The sequence below is a fragment of the Notamacropus eugenii genome, chromosome 1 (genome assembly GCF_028372415.1).
Source record: "Notamacropus eugenii isolate mMacEug1 chromosome 1, mMacEug1.pri_v2, whole genome shotgun sequence".
Lineage (NCBI taxonomy): Eukaryota > Metazoa > Chordata > Mammalia > Diprotodontia > Macropodidae > Notamacropus > Notamacropus eugenii.
The window spans coordinates 55654019-55676221 of NC_092872.1; the positions used below are offsets into that span (position 1 = coordinate 55654019).

The window sequence follows — 22203 nt, forward strand, 5'->3', positions numbered from 1 at the left end:
TGTATTAATTTTCACTATATTTCTGGGATATCAGACTTTTGTTGCAGACACTTGATTCAAAGATATTTTCTCAAACAATTATCCTCTTAACCTGGCTGCACTGATTTTGTTTGTGCAAAACCTTTTCAGTGATAAGTAATAAAAATTGTCTTTTATGTCTTGGCAATTTCCTCTGTATGATGTTTGGTTAAGCACTTTCTCTCTTACCATAATTGTGAAAGGTATCTCGTGGATGATCACTTTTCTAGGATGTGGTTTGTAGAGGTGATTCTTTTTCATGAATTGATTGGATTTAGATGGCCTCTGAGGTCCCTTCCAACTTTTCTGTTTTGTTAAATTCATCAGAGTCATTATATTTTAGGTATTGAGAAAGTAATTTCCCAGGAGAGTTTGTGATAGTGTTTTTTAAAATAAGCTTGTATTGATATCTTTTTTACATCATCAAGATTTATCCCAGTATCCTTCCTCCTTTACCTCTCCCTCCCATATAACAAGCAATATTTTTCAATACAAAAGAAAAACAAAAAATCTGCAAAATTGATCAATACATTGAAAAATTCTGAAAATATATGCAACATACCAGACTAGTGGACCTCCCATCTCAGCAGTGGAGTGGAGGTTTCTTTTCTTATCATTTCTTTTGAGACATAATTGTCCTTTATAGTGTCATAACTTACTTTTTTGTGGTTCTTTCCTTTTAAATTGTTGTAGTCTTCATTTATGTTGTCATCCTGCATATTGTTTTCTTGACTCTACTTATTTCATTCTTCATCAGGTATGATGATGATGACAGCATTTATATAGGCCTTAAAGGTTTACAAAGTGTTTACAAATATCTTATTTTATTCTCATAACAACTCTAAGATATAGTTTCTTTTATTCACATTTTATAGATGTGGAAACTGAGACAGGTTAAGTAAGTGACTTGCTCAGGGTCACACAGATAGTAAGTGTCTGAGGCTGGATTTGAACTCAGGTTTTCCTGACTTCAGGTCCAACATAGTGTGCCACCTAACTGCCTGAGACCTATGAATAGAATGTAAGCTCCTTGAGGGCAGAAATTATCTTGTATCCTTAGCTTAACACAGTACCTAGTACTTAGTAAGCACTTAATAAATGCTTTATCATACCCAGATGCCAAATGTATGTTTACCTAAAAGACTGTGTTACAGCGAATTCACACAAGACAAGCCCTTCCATGAAGGTCAGAAGAAGTGGTACAGGGACACTCTCAAGGTCTCTCTGAAGAACTTTAGTATTGATTGTGAGACATGTTCATATAGCCACGTCAAAAAAAGTGGTGGCCAAAGCAGAATTGCAGTAGCACAAAGGAAACATGAGATGTGCAAGACAGCTCCATCCCAAATGTTCTAATAGGCTGTTTGTGGCCGAACTGTGGTAGAATCTTCTAAGCCCATATTGAACTTATCAGCCACAGCTGAACACACTCCATCTTGACCCTAACATTGGGTGTGGTTGGTCCTCTTCAGGAACAAAGGATGAACAGAATCTGTCTAGAATCGGGAATAGGCCATGCCAGACTGAACTCCTGTCATTTTTGACAAGATTACTAAAATAGTAGATTAGAGCAATGGACTTTGAATAAAGTATCTCAGACTGTTCTGTGGAGAAGGTAAAGTAAGATAATCTAGCCAGGAATAGAATAGAAGGATTCCCAGCTGATGGAAACGGCCAGATTAAGAGTAGTTAGTTGTTCATGGTTTTATGTCCGTGTGGTAGGAGGTCTCTAGTGGAGTACCTCAGGTGTCTCTGCTTGGTCCTGTGCTGTTTAACATTTTTATCTGTGACTTCAGTAAAAGCATAAATACCAGATTTGCAGATGACACAGAACTGAGAAGACTGGCAAACTCGGGATAACTCACACCTTCTTACATCCTTTCCCAGGTTCTTTACGTGTATTGTCTTCCCCCTGTTTGTCAGCTCCTTGAGGACAGGGACTATCTTATCCCTTTCTTTTTATCTCCAGTGCTTAGCACATAGTACATATCACATAGAAGACACTTAATAAATGTTTATTGAGTCTGACTCTGGATGATGAGAATCTGGATTCAGGTTCTTGACAAGCCAAAATATTAGACTGAATCTAATAAGATAACATTCCTTAGGGATAAATAAAAAATAAACTTCACAAGTACAAGATGAGGGGTGGCATGGTTAGAGAACATTTGTTTTGAAAAAGATCTGGAAACTTTAGTGGACTGCAAGCTTAATAATGAGTGAGCAGTATTATGTGACAGCCAAAGGAGTTAATGTGTTTCCGAACTATATTCAGAGAAGTGCAGCTTCCAGGAATAGGAAGGTTATACTCTCAATGTATTCTGACTTCATCAGTCCATCAACTCTCATCAGGAGTATTGTGTTCAGTGGTGTGTGCTACAGTTTAAGGAGGAGATTGATAAGCTGGAGAGTGTCCCATGCAGGGCAACCAGGATGATGAAGGGCCTTAAGCCTGTGACATGGAGGATTCACCAAAGGAAGTGGAGATGGAATTATCCTGGATCAGAGAAAACTCAAGGGGATGTGATAGCTGTCTTCAAATATTTGAAGGACTATTATGTGGAGGAAATATTAGGTTTGTTTGTCTTTGGCTCCAGGGGACAGAACCAGGAGCAGTGGGTATGAATTACAGAGATTTGATGTCAGAACAACATTCCTAACAGTGTGAACTGTCCAAAAGTAGAATGGAGTGCCTCCAGAGTAGTGAGTTCTACCTCCTTGGAGGTCTTCAGGCAGATACTGGATGACCAGTTGTCCTGGATGTTGTGGGGGTGGGGTGTGGATTCCTTTAGGTTATGAGATTGCATTGGATGGCTAATGAACTCTCTTGTGATTCTGGGAGGAATAACCCTTTCTACTACGTCTTAGCAAGGAGTCTTTTAGTCTACTCTATTTAAAGATCCCTAATGATAGTAAGTCCACTGTTATCTTAGGGAAGTCATTCCATATTTAAAGAGCACTGATCTTATTCCTGTAATTTCCACCTGTCAGTTCTAGTTCTTTCTTCTGATGCCAAATGGGATAAATATGTTCCTTCATCCGTATGCCGGCCTTTGACATATTTCAGGATGGTGATTATACGCTCCCTTAGTCTTCTCTTTTATGAGGGAGGGAATGCAGTGGATAGAGCACTGGACTTGGAGTCAGGAAGACTCATCTTCATGAATTCAAATTCACCCTCAGACACTTACTAGCTATGTGGCCCTGGGCAAGTAACTGTTTGCCTCAGTTTCCTCATCTATCCAGTGAGCTGGAGAAGGAAATGGCAATTTCCTTTAATATTTTTGCCATGAAGTCCCCAAATGGGGTCACAAAGAGTTGGATGTGACTGAAACAGCCCAACAAGAAGTTTTTTTTTCTTTTTCTGGGTTGAGTATCCTTAGTTTCTTACATCCTTTAACTGAATATCAGTGAATCCTCATTCAATACCTTTATAAAGTACAGAAAAAAATCAGAACATAAATCATATTGCCCTCTTAGCACCATGTTATTCAGAAGTTAAACAAAATGGTTCATGTGCTCTTAAGATTTTATAATGTAATTTATACAATTTCATGTATGAAAAATTTAAGTTTTTATTAATTTGGGGACTTGTAAGATGATAAATAACCTACAGCCTCCACCAGGGTAGAAACAAGGAGAAACAAGTGAATTATGTTCCCCTTGCAAAGTTTCCCTTCTAGTTCTTATGAATAATTTCATGGATAGGTAGGTTCCTATGGGGAATATGTCCTGTCCTTCCTCCCTCACTAGTGTCCCACAGAACTGTAGGTTCCTATTAAATAAGTCTTGTTAACTAAGAAATAGATTGTGTCTGTTTTACCTTGTGTAGCATAATAAGATTCAGAAATTTGATGATTTGAACTAGCTCGTACACTGCACATTGCCTATGAAGAAAAATTTACTACAAATAGATTATTCATATGACTTCATAAACTGATTTTGACCTTTTAGAAATGGCATACTCATTTATTAGGTCACATTAGATCTATATGCTCTTCTAGTGGAATGAAACCTGTGGCAAGTCCTTTGAGTTTGGAGGAGCCTTGAATGTAGGCTCCATATCTGATATTCAGGGACCAGCTTATGTTGAAAGAAGCTCATCATCAGAAAGTTTGCTGCCAGGCCTAGAGGCCTGAGGGCTACCTGAGTCTTACCTTACCTATCGCAGGTCTTCGGCTGGCCAAACCGGATAAACGTATGAGAGAAGAGACTTTCCGGAGTCGAACAAGGGTTAGGCTTTATTCAGGGTCTTGGTTACATGTGCAGGGGGAACTCTTCCTTAGGAGAGAGAGAGAAATCTCCCAAGGAGGCAAAGATCTTACAGTAAGAGAATGAAAGCAGAAGTGGAAGTGGGGAGAGAGGGGAGAATGGGAGAATGGAAGAGGGGGAGAGAGGGGAGAGGGAAGAGAGAAGAGAGGAGAGAAGGAAGAGGGGTCTTCTGTCCTGTAAGGGCCCCTCAGCGCTAAGAGCGCCTTCAGGCTTTCCTGACCCTACTTAAGCTCTCCAGCTGCATAGTTTGCACCTGAATACCGTGCCTGTTAGATAACAATAGGTGTGCTCAGATCTGGGCCAATCTTGAGGGCGGGGATGCTCTCTCCCATCACATTTCTCACGGAAGAGGCGGAAATAGCTCGGTCTCACACCTCAATTCCCTGCTGTTCCCTGGGGGGCCTCATGAGAACTCTAAGGTTTAGAAGTTCTCACCTTTACCCGCCCGAGACTGTCCACATGGAACCGAGCTTACACCCCCAACAGTTTGCCTCTGTGTTTGTTGGTCACAAGACTTCCTAAGGCACAGTAGAGAATACTCAGAGGGAGATCACATAATCTTTCAGAATACAGTAGCTAAAATTTGGTATATATTTTAAATGTTCATTCTAATGAATTCATTCTTAGACTTAATGTTCTAATTCCTTACTAGACTTCCTGCTTCCAGTCTATTTCCTTTCCAACCCACCTTCCACATCACTACCTAATTTATGACTGTGACTGTTACACTAAAATGTTAATGCTGTTACTTGCTCAAATTCCAGGCCCCTCCCCTGGGGAGGGGGTAGGTGGTAGTAGCCTTGGGTGCAGTTGTACACTTAATCTGAAACTTCTTTCCTAGTTTGTAAGTTCCAGGGAATGATGAGTAATTTTTTTTTTTAAGGGGAGGTAGGCCAAGTCAGTTTTGGGAGCTTATGGACTAGATGAATACTAAAGTCCTTTCCAATTCTCCCTTATACTTTTGGTCCTGACTTGTAGATTCATTGATGTAGGGAGTTCCTGATGAGCTTCACTGCAGTTCACTGATGAAGATGAGCAGCTTATCTGTCAGTTAGAGCCTTAGAGGTTGCTTGGCGCACTGAATGGTTAACCAGAAAATTGTCCATATTCACCCAGCTGGTATTGTCAGAGGTAGGGTTGGAATCAAAGTCTTTTTGGCTACCTGGTCTCTGCCACACTGCCTGTCTAGACTCCTGGGTAACACTGGACATTGTTGTGGAGTCAGTCCAGAAAAGCAACTATACAATGCAAGATGGGGAAGACATGGCTAACAGTTTTGTATGGAAGAGTTCTGGGGGTGTTTCTAAGTTCAGTTAGAGTCAGCAGTGTTGCAAAGCAGTGGTACAGCTAATGTGATCACTGGCTACATTAAAGAAATCAGTATCTAGAATAAGGAAGACCACAGTCCTATTACACCCTTGCCTAGTCAGACCACATCTCGAGTACTGTGTTTTGTTCCAGGGGTCACATATTAGGAATCCTGATAGGTGCTTAGCATCTAGAGGGGCCATGCTACTGTGCCATTTGAGGGTCTGAGACTGTTTAAAAGGAAGAAAAGACCGCTGAGGAAGGTGCGTTCAAGTATTTTTAGTGCTGTCATGTAGATGAGGATTCCATTTATTCAGCTTTGCCCCAGAGGGCTGAGGTAGCCACAGTGGATTGAAGTTTGGGGGAGGAAAATTTAGTCTCAAAGACCAGAAATCTTTATAACAATTAAATGGCACTATCTAAAGTGAAATGGGCTGCCTCAGCAAATAGTGAGCTCCTCTTCTTTGGAAGAGTTTGGATAGGCTGAATTTCATTAAGGAATGGGTTGGCCTAGATAATATGTAACTTGAGGTTCCCTCCAATTTTATGATTTTGTGAACATGGACATGGTCAGACCGCTTTGGGTTGTACCTTTTACCTAGCTCAATGTTATGCATATATGAGATCCGTGATGTTTATTGAATTGATTGGAATTTATTTCACCAATGTTTTGTTTATTGTAGGATGAAACAGGTGCCTATTTAATAGACAGAGATCCCACCTATTTTGGGCCAGTCCTGAACTATTTGAGACATGGAAAACTGGTCATTAATAAGGACCTTGCAGAAGAGGGTAAGTTGAATACTTTCTGCTTTGTGTTTCCCTTAATGAAATAAGGCCAGAGTGACTGGGGTCCTTGTAATGTTTCTAAGACAAAAATGCTAATCAATACTCTGCTTCCTGGAAGGGAAGGGCCATTCAGATTAGGCCAGGTACCTACATCTTGGACTTTGCATCCTTCTCACTCTACCAGACTGATTCAGCGATGCCAGGTTTAGGTTCTTCTCACAAGGGTTTAAAATGTGGTGTAGTGATAGTTTCTTAGCATAAATTGATAATGAGTGGGCTGTTTTACTTTTTGATTTGAGATTCATAACCTTGGTGGTGGACGTACTCATATTCTTAAATATAAATAACATTAAGATGGATTCTGAAATCTTAGTGCTTTGAACAAGTAAGTGACTTTTCAGATGACAGCTTACGTCTGTATAGGTTTCCAAAGTACCTTCCTGAGTTAAAATATTGAGGATCATTTGCAATAGGAATATATGCTTTTATATTCTGCTCAGATATTTTCAACCAGGCATCCTTATGATGCTGATTTGACCTCAGTTAATTTCAAAGTCCACATAAAAAGTCTGGTTCTCAAAGTTTGTTTGGAAAGAGAGAGCTCCTGTGCCATTTCATAGGTTCCTTTAATAAAAATAGATAACAAAGGCATCACACTTAAGTACTGTATTTGACCCTCATTTCCTGAGTGGTTGAAAGAAATGCTTGCAAGTAGCAAAAGATCCTTTGCGTGTTTTGTGGTAGCATGAATATCTGATAACTACCACTAAGAAGAAGAAACCATCCCATTCCGTGTTTCCAAGTCTGCTATTTAAATGGACTGATTTGTAACTTAGGAAAATAGTGCCAGGTATATGTCAGGATGGCTCAGATTTTCAAGTTCTTTTTCTTTGAACCTCTCTTTGCTCTATCTAGTGCTTTCCAGGTTGTAGGCAGTTTAATGGTTGAAGAGGAACCCCTCGCTTAACCGGTTTAGTCACCTCTTCTCTCTCTCATACCGATGAAATGTCTGCCAATCCATTTACATTTTAGGTTTCGTCTTATTCTCTTCCTGTTTCTAAACCCACCAGTCGTATTTTTTTTCTTTTCATCATATGATTCATACTCAAAATGGCTTCCTGGTGATTAACATTTATCAAGTTGTTCTTCAAGGTTCGTCTCTAACACAAGCACAGCGAGCCTGTGATGTTTTCTTGTCCATGTACACCTTGTATCTGTTTCTCTTCGAGTGATTCTCTCTTTTTAGGCACCAAATCTAGTCTATTTGTGGGTCTTTCCACTTCCAGACTTGAATGAACTCACAAAGAATAGTCATCATCATCATTGCTGTTGTTACAAATGCTTTATTACTTTGGTGCTGTGACTTTCTTCTTGTTCCTCTACTAAGGAGGATCACAGTCACTTTCCACCTACTTCTCGGTCATTCTTGTCAGTGTTTTCCCATAATCTCCATAGGGGAACTTGCCAGTGTCCTGGGGGCTGATTTCTTTTTTTTTGCTCTGTACCAATAGTAGTAATATCTTGGGCTTTTATACAGTGATTTATAATTACAAAGCAATATGGTTTAGTATAGGGGTGAGGAGCCTGTGGCCTGGAGGCCTTTTTTATTAAGAGGATTTGTTCTGTGAAGTTTGGATTCAGTCAAAGGGCTGCACTTGAGCACCTCAAGGTAGAAATAGTGGTGCTCTTGGTGTCAGAAGACCTGAGCTCCAATCTGAACTTTGTCAATAGGTATGTGACCCTGAACAAATCAATTCATCTTTGTCCCTCAATTTCTTCATCTGTAAGATGGGGTAAATACTTGCTTGTTGTGAGGACATCACTTTGTAAAATGTAAAGTGTTATATAAATATCAGTTACTTTGTACCTGTGACTGATCTCATCGGTCCTCATAACACCCCTGTGAAGCTGGAAGTACAGACATTTACAGGTGTGGAAACAGAATGAGAGTCACAAAGCTCGTAAGTGGTAGTATCAGGATTTAGCAGGTCTTCTGATCTTAATTCCAAGGGTCTTTCCTGTGTAATGTGTTATCTTACACTGGTTAATGGCAACCACAGTTGTCTTGGAAGCCAGATCCTCTGTACGTAGACCAAGCTCAGTACCAGCCTTGCTGACCAGCTTTGTAGTTTGGCCTCCGATTGTGAGACCTTTCCCTACTGCGATGATCTAACAGGACAACTTGTAATACTCTTTTTACTCTGTTTTCATTCATCCCAACAGGGATTCTTAGACTCTGTAGCTATAATAGAACTCTTTAGGAGGATAAACCTTTTCAGTTTTAAAGTTTTTGTGATATTTCTAGTAATATTTCTTCAGTTTGGAAAACTCTTGATGTTATAGTACCTCTTCTAAACAAAGATCTGTTAAAGATGTTGTCAAAATGGATGTTTCTGAGCAAAAGACTCCCTTTAGGGTGTTCATTTGGAAATTATAATGGCTCTTTCTGAGTGTCTAATATGTGAACCATTTGGGATGTATTATTTAAATTAAATATAGCTTGCCCTTTTTGAACTGAAGGATGGTGGGAGGGGGAAACAATCAATAACAAAATACCAGTTCATTCATAGCCATGTAAAAAGTGTAAAGAAAAGCAGTTTGAAAACTGGAAAGTGCTGTACAATAGATCCACAACAGTGGGATGGTCCCAAATCTGAAACATACTATGTGACACTGGGTCACTCATTTAACCTCTTGGTGCCCTGGGCAGCTTTCTAGATTTGCAGAACAGCTGCTGCTCTATTTCTGTTGGTCGAGAGAACTTCCTCTAATACCAATATCATGGGTTAGGACACAGATTCCAGACTATGTTTCAGTACTGATTACTTGGTAAATGATTTGAATCTCATTACATATACAGGCAAAAATTATAGATGTGTTATCTGTTGTCTGCCTGTCCCTCCCCTCCAGCAGAATGTGAGTTCTGTGCAGCGTGGGAAGAGTTCATTTTTGTCTCTGTCGCTAGTGTGTAGAACAATGCCCTGCACATAGTAGGTGCAAAACAAGTGTTTTAACTATTGTTGATCCGAGGATTGTTGCATTCAGTATTGTTTATGTCGACAATGATTAGTACTGTGAGAGTGATGGGAGTTCAAATTTCTTCAGTGCTTTACAATTAAAAGTCACATTCTGCACAGCTGCCCGGGGAAATAGGAAGTACAGGCTTTATTATTCTCATGTTGATGAGAAAACTCTCGGAAATTCATTTAGCCTCGGATCCTCAATCACACAACATGTTCTCCACCTGGCCTTGAATCAGATGTTCAAATTGCCCATCCCTTAAAACGTCTGCATTCTAAAGACTGTGTATTGTTTTGATGATCTAGAAGAAACTCCTTAGTCTTTTGTACAGTCCTCCCAGACTTGGTTTGAAGATTCCTTTAAAGTAGAGTGATCCCAAATGGAAGAGAATCCAGGGGATCGGAAGAGCTGTTTCCTCAAAGGAAAATTGATTCTTACGAAAAGAAACATCAACTGAGAATGCCCTCCAAGGAGTCATTTCATTTTCTTTTCTAAAAGCATTTCATAAACTTTATGCGTAGTTCCTAAAAAATAATGACTTTTTTCTTAATCTCACACCAGGAGTGCTGGAGGAAGCTGAATTTTATAACATCACTTCACTAATAAAACTTGTCAAGGACAAAATTAGAGAACGAGACAGCAAAACATCACAGGTGAGACTGCTGACTAATCTAATCTGTCTTTGTACTCCTGAAGTAAGAGGTCAATATGATTCACTCTTTTTCTGGTCTCCAATGGTTTTGGGCAGACTTACCTAAAGTAGGTCCTGCCCTCTACAGTGAGGCCTGTGGATTGTGGCTGTACAAGTTTTAAAATGTTTCTTTTCCCTCTTCAGTCATTCCAGTCCCTGAGGAACCAGTCCACCAAACCCTTTGTGACATCATCCTCATCATCACTCTTTTTCTTTGGGGAGAGCCTTTCGGCTCCCATGTGGACACGTTATATATTGGATGTTTGGGCAGGGAAATCTTTACTTTGCTATTTTTCGTCATAGAATTCTTCCAAAGATCACAAAAAGAAGTGGCAAAACTGGAAAAAATGCTTTGCTTATTTAGGTGACAGAAAATGCTGTATACTACAGCTTTTTCTTGTACTTTGGGATTTATTTAATGTCTATATATGTGCTGGGTGCTGTGTTGGGCACTCAGAGGAGGAGGGGAGGGGAAGAGAATAGTCATTTATTAAGTGCTTTCTGTGTGCCAAGAACTGTGCTAAAAGTTTTACAAGTATTGTCTCATTTGATCCTCATGACAGTGATGGGAGGTAGGTGCTATGATCAGCTGTATTTTATTCCTGAGGAAAATAGAAGTTAAATGACTTACCCAGGGTCACACAACTATTAAGAGTATGAGGCTGGGTTTGATCTCATTTGAATTCCAGAGTCCAGGCCTACTGCACTAGCCACTCAGCTGCCTCTAATTTCTTCTCATAGCCTCTCTATCACTGGGGATGCAAAGACAAATGTGAAACAATCTCAGCTTTCAAGAAGTTACACTCTATAAAAGATGATTGTATACACGCAGATAAATACATGTGTAATACAAAATGTAGCAAATGTATACAAAATGTATAATACAAAAGGTAATTTAGGAGGGATGGTACTTAGTAGTTGATCAGGAAAGGCTTTGTGTAGAAGGAAGTACTAGACTAGGGCTGAGCCTTGAAGGAAGTTAGAGATTTTGTGAGACAGATGAAGACATAGCCTTTCTGGCATTGGGACAGGCAGGGCAGAGGCCCAGGTAAGACATGGAGTAGCCTGAAGAAGGAAAGGGGAGTCATGTAATGAGGATAGAAAAGAAGGTTGGGCCAGGATATCAAGCTGGGGAGTTTATATCTAATCCTAGAGGTAGAAGGGAGTCATTGGAGTGTGAGTAAAGGAGTCAGACCTGTGCTTAAGGAAATCATTTTGGCAGCTGTGTGGGGGATGGATCAAAATGGGGAGATGCTCGAGGCAAAGAAACCAATTAAGAGCTATTTTAACAGTTCGGGTGAGAGGTGAGGATGACCTGTGTGAATAATGAGAAAGAGATGAATACAAGAGATTTTGTGGAGATGGAAATGGCAAGATTTGCCAGACAACCCTGAGATTTCAGCTTGCGCTATCCAAACTGACAGAGGTGACAAAAGGTGGAAATTGTCAGTGTCGGAGGGCTTATGGAAAGATAGCTATATTTAATACTTTTTTGTTGGAGCTGTGAGTTGGTCCAAATATTCTGAAAGACAGTTAGGAATTATACAGAGAAATGACTGAAATGTCTACCTTTTGATCCACAGATATAGGCCTGTACCCTAAGGAGGTCAGTGACAAAATGGAAGGTTCCCATATACACTAAATTGTTTGTAACAGCACTTTTGATAGCATGGAACTAGAAACAAAATAGAACTCCATTGATTGGGGAAGGACTGAAGAAATTGTGGTATATGAATGTAATGGAATATTATTGTCATGTAAGAAATGACAAACATGAATACAAAGAACCATGGCAAAAAGTAGAGCGATAACAATGGGATAGAACCAGGGATCATGAATGGAAAAAAGTTAAAGAAGCCCTGGACAGTCAGAAGCAATGGAAAAACAAGTGTTTGATAAAGTGGAAACTAACTTAAAATATAGTAAGTGGAACTAAAATCATGCACACAATGAGTACAGCAATGTCAATGGAAAGAACAACCCAAAACCAATCCAAACTGAATGCTGTCAGATTATAAAATCCAAATTTGGTATTGAAGAAGAGCTATGAGGAGCCATTTTTTCCCTGCTTTTCTCCCTGCCCATCCCCCTCCTTGTCAAAATTGGTTAGTTTTGCTCAACTTTTTTTCTTCCTCTTCTTCTTTATTATAAGAGAGGACTCCCTGGGAGGGGTAAGAGGGAGGGATACAGTGGGAAATGTCAGTGACACAAAAATAAAAAATAGCACTTAAAACAGATTTTGCAAAAGAAGTAGCAGGTTTTGGTAACAGTTCATTGGGTTTATGGAGTGAGGGAGAGTGAGGAATTGAGAATGTCAAGATTGTTAACCTGGGAGACTGCAAGCAGGGTGGTGTCTTCAACATAAATATGGAATTTTGGATCAGAGGTGGGTTAGGAGCACACATTTAGAGTAGACCCAGTTAGCTCAATTGTATGACTTTTTCAAGCTGCTACTTCTCTCTTTTTTGTTTTGAGTTCCAAATTCTCTTCTTCCTTCCTACCCTTCCCCACCAATTGAGAAGGCAAGAAATATGATACCCATTATACATAAAAACTTATACAAAACATTTCTACATAAGCCATGTTGCAAAAAAAAAAAAAAAGAGAGAAAAATAGAGAGAGGAAATATGCTTCAGTCTGCACTCAGGGGTCTATCAGTTCTTTCTCTGGAGGTGGATAGCATTCTTCATCATGATTCCTTTGGAATTGTCATGGATCATTGTATTGTTCAGAGTTGCTAACTTGTCCCTTTTAAGCAGCAGGTGAGTAGGCATGGGAGCTGGTAAAAGTGGCAAAAGGCCAAAGGTACAAGGGATTCCAAAGTTGAGGAGGACAATGTGTAGCCATACTGATAATGGTGGGATTGAGATTTGGAAAGGATAACAATGAAGTCAGAGCAGAGACAATTCCTGAGAAGGTTCTGAAGAGTAGAAGGTTTGGAGGTTACAGTGGGGATGTTTAGGGGGAAATCATAAAGAGAGTATGACAGGTTAGCATCAGAGAGAGGAATAACAGTATTTTTGCTCATGGAAGTAGAACTCTTGTGGTCGATGGTGAGATGTAGGGTATGATCATCCCTCTATATGACTGAGGTGGGGTGGAGGAAATAGGTCATAAAATTTGAGGAAAGTGGAAAACTAGGGCCTTTGAGAGATCATGAGCAGGAATGTTGTGGTGCCCTATTATACAGGTAGAATTTGGGGAGGAGATGAAAACAGCAAGCCATTTACATCGAGAATGACCCAGTGACGTGGTTTGTATTCTGACACATTTTGTTAGAGTGCTCTTAAAGGAGGAGAGGTTCCTGAGTGATCATAGCAGAGGCATGATATGAACATTGACCCGAACTAGTAGAGACTTCGTGGCTGTCCATTAAGTATGTATTTTTGTGGTAAGCTCTACTCCTGCATCTTCTAATGCACTGAAATCATTAGACTTTGTTCCTGAGTCAGACAGTTTTACAGTTGAAAGCACAGCTGATCCTTTCCCATCTAGCCAGTTCAAGCTCTGCTATTAGCAAGGGTCTTCACAGCGCAGTGGCTGTCAGCTCATTTCCTTAAAGTCACCACTATTATAGTAGAGTCAGAATCATCTTAAAAAAAAAAAAACCCACAACAAAACTACCAAAAACTCCTTTATTGCTTGCCAGCTATACTCTGATTTTCCATTCATAATGCTACTGGTATGTCTATATATAATTATCAAACCACTCTCTTAGGTGAAAGGTTTTTTTAACCATTCTCGAGAGCATCGCATTCCATGTACTGTGTTTCTCAGGAAAAATATGTTGTTGTGCTTTTGAAGGAACGAGAATGGGGTATTGTTAGAAGTGTTTCCCTATAATTCCAAAGTCAGACTCTCCCCCTTCCCCCCATGTCCCCTGAAAGAGAGAAGACAGTTTTTCACTTACATCTTCTGGAGGTTCCTTTTATTTTACCTGACGCTTTGTGGTATTTCTGTGGATATGGACTGAGTCCTATCTCCCTGGCCTCCAAATGTGTCCATTTTCTCTATCTCATCTTTTTGTTTTCATATCCAACCTTTCATTTACTTCCCATTCTGTACATTGCTACCTTTCACTTTCATAATATTTAAATATTTGTGTAAAGATCCAGCATTCAGAGCTGGAAGGAACCTTTCTGGTCATCCAACTTCTTCATTTGGCAGAAGAGGAAACTGTTAAGTCTTCAACAGGAGAAGCAGCTTGCCTAAGGTACACCATAAGTCTGCAGTAAAATCAGGACTAGATCTCAGATCTAGAACCCAGATCTTTGGAATCCCAGTACAATAATTTTTTCCACCAAGTCTAAAGTTTTCTCTCCCTGAGAAAACTCACTATATACAAAATCCCTGTTCATGAATGGCTACTGCCACTTTAACCCTAATCCCTCTTCCCATACACATCTGTTATAGCAGCACTGTTACCTTGTTTGTCTTGAAATCCCCCATCCTTTCTCCTTTGAGAACCTTTACCTGTCAGTAAGCTTACTCAGCCACCTCTGGTTTCTGTCCTTATTCTGCCCCTATCATACTCAGTGGTATCAGGAACCCTTTACCCCATTGTCCTTCCTTAGGGTGTTCCTTTTATTCTCCTGTCCCCATGGATCTCATGTCATCCTAGAAGCCATTAGATCTTCCACCCTGACCATCAGAACCCTCTCCTTTCCTTTATAAGACTCTGAAGACCACCATGGTTGGTATAGAGGAAGGAAAGAGGAAAAATCCTTATTGCTGGTTTGGAAGGGGCTTTTGTGGGTATAAAGATGGGGGTAGCTGTGTGGTTGGTATTGTCAATTTAAAAAACTTACTTCCCCAGGATAAAATACTCTGTTCATCCTGTGGCTCAATTGCATTATGGGTAAAAATAAGACTGGTGAACTGATCTGGGAAACTACCTTTCATGGCATTGTTTCCATGACAAAATGTTTCCTGAGGTTTTGGATATATAACTGGATTAGAAATGAATATTTGGCATATAATCCATTGGTAAATTGGGGACTATCTCAGAGTACTGTGAACAAAAAGATGCTCTGGAACACTAACTCGTTGATATCATTATAAAAGCAGTAATACCAGGGTTACTTTTCAGTCACAGGAGCTTTTTCTCGTTCCATTTCCTTCAGAATGCTGTTATTGTCAATGTATGTTGTTTATTTTTTAAAATGCACATTCATATAAATATGTATGAGATAATGGATATGTAATTTTGTGTATATGTCTGCTTCCGTAAGTTTTTTTTTTCCTTTTTCCTATTCTACCATTCTTTAGGAAATAAATTTGTTTTCAAAAGGAGGCCATCTTCATTATTTCTAGTTAATTGGGCTAAGCTCATCTAGGTCCCCCCCTCCCTTTTCCCTCATTCATTTCCTTACACATTAAAATAAAATTGTATTGTAATTAGACAACCTCAATATAAGAATCATTAAAATGAGAAGACAGAATGCAGATACTGTATATAGAAACCAAGAACTTTACCATCGTGAGTCCTTTTCTGTTAGGCACCTCTCACGTGGAACTCCTTGTTTGAGCAGCTGTGATTGTAGCTGCTGACCCTTAAGGGATCCTTGATGTAACAACCAGAGAAGCTCAGTGAGCCCTTCTCATGGGACATCCCGGCTGGGCTAGTTTTGGTCATTCACTAGTCATTCCATTCTTTTACTCTGATTTTCAATAGGAATCCACAGCATGGGAACAGATTAGATTTCCTGGTTATGGCATTTCCCCCTAGTAAGAGCCAAATATTCCTGACCTGGCCTGTTCACGCAAAGTGGAATGCATTTCTGTAGTAACTAGTAGTCACTATACTTTGAATTGTGCTTATGTACCTGGAGTTCATAGGTTCATTAGAGAACTAATTCACAAAAAAAGATTTTTCCATACCAACTTTTTGTGTCTTTAAAAAATGAAAAGTTGTTAGAACATAGGAAAGGATCAGTGTATCCACAATTCCCTGAGACTTGACATTTTTTAAAATGGTAGGAATAAAGTGTATTGATTGTTAACATTGCATGAATAAATGAAGCATTTATTAAACACCTGCTGTATGCAAATTACTTTGCCAAGCACTGGGGATACAAATCAAAAAGCAGGATAGTTGCTGCTCTCAAGAAACTCACATTTTAATGGTGGGGACAATGCATTTGAAGGATTTCTAGGGTCTTAATAATTGAGTTCCTTACTGATCATTCAAAAGATTCTTTACCTGATAATTTTCTCTCTGGAACTGAAATAAAACTTGAGTGCATGTAAGATCATTTCCAGCTGCACAAGCCCTCTGAATTTTGAGAACATGGTCTTTTTATTTTGAAGTGACTGGGTAGAAATATTTTGAAAGGAGACATGAGAGATTAGAAAAAAAAGCCACCATCACAAATATTACTTCTGATCTTGTGAATACATCCCTTTTATTCTAACCTCAGGGCCCCAGGATACCAAGGTAGCCTGAATTTAAAAGTTCTTGCATGACCTTTGTTGTTTGCAGATTCCAGGTGGAAGAAATGATGCCTACTGAGGATTGTGGGATATACAAGTATTTTGAATACATGGCGTTTTTCTTTGATAGGTGCCAGTCAAGCATGTCTACAGAGTGCTTCAGTGTCAAGAGGAAGAGCTCACCCAAATGGTTTCAACCATGTCCGATGGCTGGAAGTTTGAGCAGGTAAAGAAGAATGTTGGGGAGGTTGGAGGTTATTTCTTTTTCTTAATGTAACAGAGTTGGAATGGTTTGAATGATCTATAATACTGTTTTGTACCATATACTTTCCTAAACTCTAATTACAAAAGTATTATGTTTTAATGGCTGGTGGCTCAAGGGACGGGTAATGGAATATTCTACCTTCCATAGTCTCATTACTACTTTAATGATTCCTGGAAGGAAGGTGTATCTTAAGGTTCAGGTGCTATAAACCAGCAAGTAGAGAATGAAAACAAAACAAAAAAACACCTTTACTGCCTTTGCTAGTTGAATCAGCCACAGAAATCAGAAGTGAGGCAAAACTGCTGCCTTTCAGTTTAAGGAAATCTTATCCTCTTTTGTTGCTGCAATATCTTTGTCAGCTCCTTTCTCAATGTGCTGATTTCAAGGCATTTGTGTTTGCCCTTTCTGCTTCTCTGTAATGTGCTCCATCGCTTCCTTAGTGGAAATGAAGTAAACTGTGCTGGCTCCTTCCCTGGTTGGTCTCTCTTCTCCCTCTCCTCCCTTTCCTCTTTTCTCTGCCCCTCCCTCTCCTTTCTCTGCCCGTTCCTTCTGCTTTCCCCCGGAGGGAACAGTGTGCTGAATTTTGATGGCTTCAACTCTGCTAGTTGGGGGAAATGTTTTTTGCCTTGATTCTCTTACATCCTTTTATACCATTGGTATAAGTCAAATACCCTTCCTTCTTTGTCTTTACTGTCTTGTCATTTGTCACTGAATATTTTGCTGTTTTCTTTATTAGTAAAATTAATTTGCCAAATAAGTCACGATGTGCTACTCTCTTCCCCTTTTATTTGTTGTGCTAAAAATTGTATTTTCGGTATGTATGTATTTTCAGTTTTTATATACCAGCTCCATATTTTTCCTTTGCCTTTCCTTCTCATCCTAGTTTGTTTCCATGTATTAGACTGTGATGATTTGTCATTACTTCCTTTATCATTTGTGTAGTCTTTAGTAATTTTTCTTTACCCATATGCTTGCTTGTTGCTTTTGAGATTGCAGATTTTTTTCATGATTCTGTAGTTTCTATTTCTCTTTTTTATAGAGAGAAACAAAGATACTCCCCAAGATCTATTGGTTACATAGGAAAAAAATCATGGTCTTAACTTTCAGCTCTCAGTGGCCCATCTTTCAGTTCAATTCCATAGTTATTTATTGAATGCCTATTACAAATAAGACACTGAACTCCATGGTAGTGAGGATAGAACTATCTCCCTCAGAGATTACAGTCTGGTGGGGGGGGGGGGCATACTTTGGATTTTCAGGAAGACCATCCTATTGATAATTTATTTTAGGTACTTTTTTTCATCTTATAGTAATTTAGTCCTGTGTTATTACAACTCCTGCAGCCTGTGTTTTCCTGTTTATATTACCCAGGAAGAAGGAAGAAAATTGTTGGTTTCCCACAGCATCTTTCCTAGTTAAGAGATAATTTACCCCCAAGTCATTTGAAATAATTGATCATATTTGTAGAGTGCTCTGATTTGCCATTAAAATCAAACTTGGGGACAGGGGGACAAAGGCAAATAGAACTTAATTTTCTCTCTTCCCATGTAGTAGTATACAAAGGGTTTGCACACACTGAAATACCATTGGAATCCTGGTGCTGGGAAATTTTGCATGTTCATGACCATGGAGAAGGATGTGGGTCACAGAGGTTGAATATACCTTTTGTGACACAGGGGACATTGAATGCTATAGCATCACCAAGATTTCTGTTTGTGTTTTGCTCTGATTGGTTGTTGCAGCTTGTCAGTATAGGTCCTGCCTTTGGCTATGGCCGGCACCACCAGTCAGAGTTTCTGCTGATAGTGTCTCGGGAAGTGACAGGGGAGGAGACACGTTTCCAGAAATGCTGCAGTGAGGTGTGTCCCACCATTCCACCCCTTACCAAGCCCATCTTGCCACAACCTGCATGAATGAATGCCTTGCATTTAATTTTTTTATTTTTTATTTTTTTGCTGCTTCCAGGTTACACAGCTTCCTTAGGTGCATAGCTAGTTTGGTTGTGATTGGCTTCTTATCACTTTCTTTTGGCCCATGGCATTTTATTATACCCTAAATGTTCATCTCATAAAGGAACAGAAAAGGGCTTATGGAGAATGAAAATCTTAAGAATCTAAGTTCTGCATGTTACTTAACCTTACTGTGTTTCTTCTTTCAGACTATGACTGTGTAGCTTTTGCTGCACTTGATTAGTACCTGATCCTAGAATAAGAGAATCTCAGAGCTCGAAGGGACTTCTAACTCCTACCTAAATTGGGGATAATAGCAACTGAATTTATGTAGTGCTTTAAGGTTTGCTAAGTACTTTTTGAAAAATCCCATTTGATCCTTACTGTGAGGCTGTGATATATTACAGATGTTATTTCTAACTCACAAGAGGTCACATGACCTGCCCATGGATGTATATCTAGGAAGTGTCATGGGCAGACACTTGAACCTGGTTCTGTCTTGACACACTTCCATCACTCTTTCAGCTACACTATACCAGCCTCTCCCCATTTAAAGAACCTCAGTGACAGAAGTAGTAAGTTCCTTCTTCCAGAAAAGGGGTTCCATTTGGAGGCTGGTTGGTTGACCTCTTGTCCTGGAAGTTGTAGAGGTTCTTCCTGCTTAAGTACTGGCTGGACTTGATGATCATCATGTAAACAGTGATGCTCAAAAGAAGGTGATGATAAAGGGTTAGTTCAGTGAGAAAGCAGTTGATTCTTCTTCAAGTTTATTCCCATAAAAACTATTTTATGCCTCTCAAGGTTAGCTCATTGCTAACTCCAGTTCCCTAAATCCACTCTAGGCACTTGTCACAGTGTCGTCTAGTCAATTCTTCATTCTCCAGCAGATTTTTATTTATTTTGAGCTGTTTGTAGTTCAAGACTCATTCTTATATAGTAACCAGCCATAGTAATCCAGGAATAAGATGCATAATTGAAATCCATGAATAATCTAAAAACATCGATTTAGTCAATTTTCTTTGACCCCAAAGTGACCAGAATTGCTGGTTTGGGTTTCATTTCTTCTTCCTGTTTTGCACTGGGGCACTGATAGTGAAATAGTTTTTTAAAAAGATATTTATTGACATACAGAAAACCTTACAACGTTTTTATAGCTTTAAAAACACTTTGATAGTGAAATATGTGTAAGAATGGTTAGCAGGAAAGAAAGAACCAAGAAACTTGGAGAACATGCAGACTAGGTAATCAAGAGTTTGCATTTAGAGCCTTTCTTTCAATACACCAAAACCATTTTATTATATCTTTGAATAATGGGCAATAATCTTTGCATGCTCTGGTGAAGTAGAAGTGAATTTAGAGAAGGCAAGAAGTAGTCACTCCTTTTCATTTTTCTCTCTCAAACAGATAACTTGTCATTTCTTATGGATGATGGTCCTTCGTAGTTCAACTCCCTCCACCTCTACCTCTACCTTTTTCAGAGACAGAACATGTCAGATGAGCATGCTATGGTCCAACCCCCTTTATAGTACAAGTGTTTCTGATTCAGTGGGGGATGGCTATTCTAACTTAATGCAAAATCTAAATCACAATTGTTTTTTCAAAATTGCCTGAAGTGCAACATATTCTACAATGTTCAATGAGTATTAAGTAAACTGAAAAAAGAAGTTAATGAAATTGTGGCCTCAAAGGTGAGGAGTTGTAAATGTTAAAAGACTTTTTATCTGGGTTAAAAGGCTGAAGGCAGCCGTAATTTCCTTCTCCTCTGCCTTGATGGAGCTCCAGATTGTTCATGGATATTTATTATTTGTGCAGAAGTCTGCTGTAGTTCACAAAGAGTAATTATCTTACATTTTTTGCTTAGCTAGGATGGAAACCCAGGCTGAATGACTCCAAAACCCTTGCTCCTTCTTTTCTGCTGCCATATGTTTCTGGGCACCTACATGAAGCTAGAATGTAATGAACTTGTTGTTAGTTCAGTGGTTTTGTTCTTCTTTTATACTTAGCCCCGCCCCAGACTGGGGTTAGTTCTTAGTTACCCTCAGCGTATAAATTGTCTCTGTCTACTGCCCACTTACTATAATCCTCTTCTTGAATTTAAACTGTCTTGCAGAGGTTCATACTGAAAACATGTTGAAAACTCTGGCTGGAGTTTTTTATTTACAGTTGCCATGATTTTGCATTTATTATATTCAGGATTCTGGGCTATTCAGAGAAAGCCAGAGAATTCAACAAAAATACCTATCTCAGTCAGCAGCCATGGTGTTAGTCATCTGATATCAAAACATGAACACATTTCTTGCCCAAAGAAGTTCTCTCTAAAGACAGAATTATGTGAATGCCAGATCAGCTTCTCTGAATCAGGTCAGACAAATCTGAGTCTAAGCATAGATGTTACACTTCTCACAGTGCTATCTCGTCAGTTTGGCTGTTGTGATTTTTGGCAGGAGCTGGAAGAGAATTATCCTCATCACTTGAAGCATCTTTCTTCACTGCATCTTGGCAAAGGCAGTGGGTTATCTGTCCATAGGACTTTTTTGGGGGAAATAGGTTGTTTTTATCTTCTAAATTCCAAGTCAGAGGCTTTATATAGGCTCTTTCCAGCTCATTCTTCAGTTCCTTCTAGCATTGCCTGAGGACAGCAATGATATATTAGTTTATTTAGAAAAATTATAATTAGTTCAGTTGGAAATGTTGTAATTCCTGGAAATGAAGAGCTAAGACTATGAGATTGAAGTGCCATCTAAGGAGCTGTCATTTAAGGCAGAGTGGGGCTGTCTTTCTGGGCCCTTTAGATCAATATCTGGGCTTTGGCCAAGCATTGACAGACACTGAGGAGGGAAGCCACCATTTGGATGTTGAGAGTCCTGCCCCTGTAACTGTTCTGGGCTAGGGGGCATAATAATTGCCCCATCTCTTATAAGCTGACACCTCCATAGACTAGAATAAGGAATTATAGTGTAGTAGAGCTGATTAGTGCAGATTAAGTAGTTCAGACCCTTTCTTTCTATTGAGGAGGAAATTGAGGCCTGTAGATTGGATGTGATTCCACATGGCCAGAACCAGGATACCCCCAAGTCTCTTGATTCCAGATATCCTGAACATAATAAAATTGGTTGATAGGTAAATTTTTCCTCCCCTCCTTTATTTCAGAACATCTGTATTCTCCAATGTAAGGTTTTATTTGGGAATAGATTTAATCTGACTTTTCTCAGAAGCCATAATCTTCACATATAGATGGCAGTTGAGGGGAGAGAGATTTTAGCTTGGTGTAAGGGGGAGCTTCCCACCCATCCTTGCTGCTGCCTCAGGTGGGCAAGGGTGGAGGAGAAGCTTGGGAGGTAATGAGTTCTTTATTCCTGGAAGAATTCAAGCAAAAGCTGGATGCCTGCCTGGCAGGGATAGATTGGTGTTTCACCGAGGTGCCTTCTAGCTGAGGGATGTGAAGTGGTTTCTCCATA

General features: G+C 39.5%; 1 protein-coding gene across 2 annotated transcripts in view; it reads left to right on the forward strand.

The window, feature by feature from the left end:
• The window catches only part of KCTD5 (potassium channel tetramerization domain containing 5), an 83387-nt gene that overhangs the window by 39018 nt on the left and 22166 nt on the right, over positions 1-22203 (forward strand). The window contains exons 2-5 of one of the 2 annotated variants that reach the window (XM_072602427.1): positions 6282-6390; positions 9970-10061; positions 16662-16757; positions 18539-18655. In XM_072602427.1, coding sequence (XP_072458528.1) covers positions 6282-6390; positions 9970-10061; positions 16662-16757; positions 18539-18655 — 414 coding nt within the window. The remainder of the gene's footprint in view (positions 1-6281; positions 6391-9969; positions 10062-16661; positions 16758-18538; positions 18656-22203) is intronic. The other variant, XM_072602436.1, reaches the window with a different exon arrangement.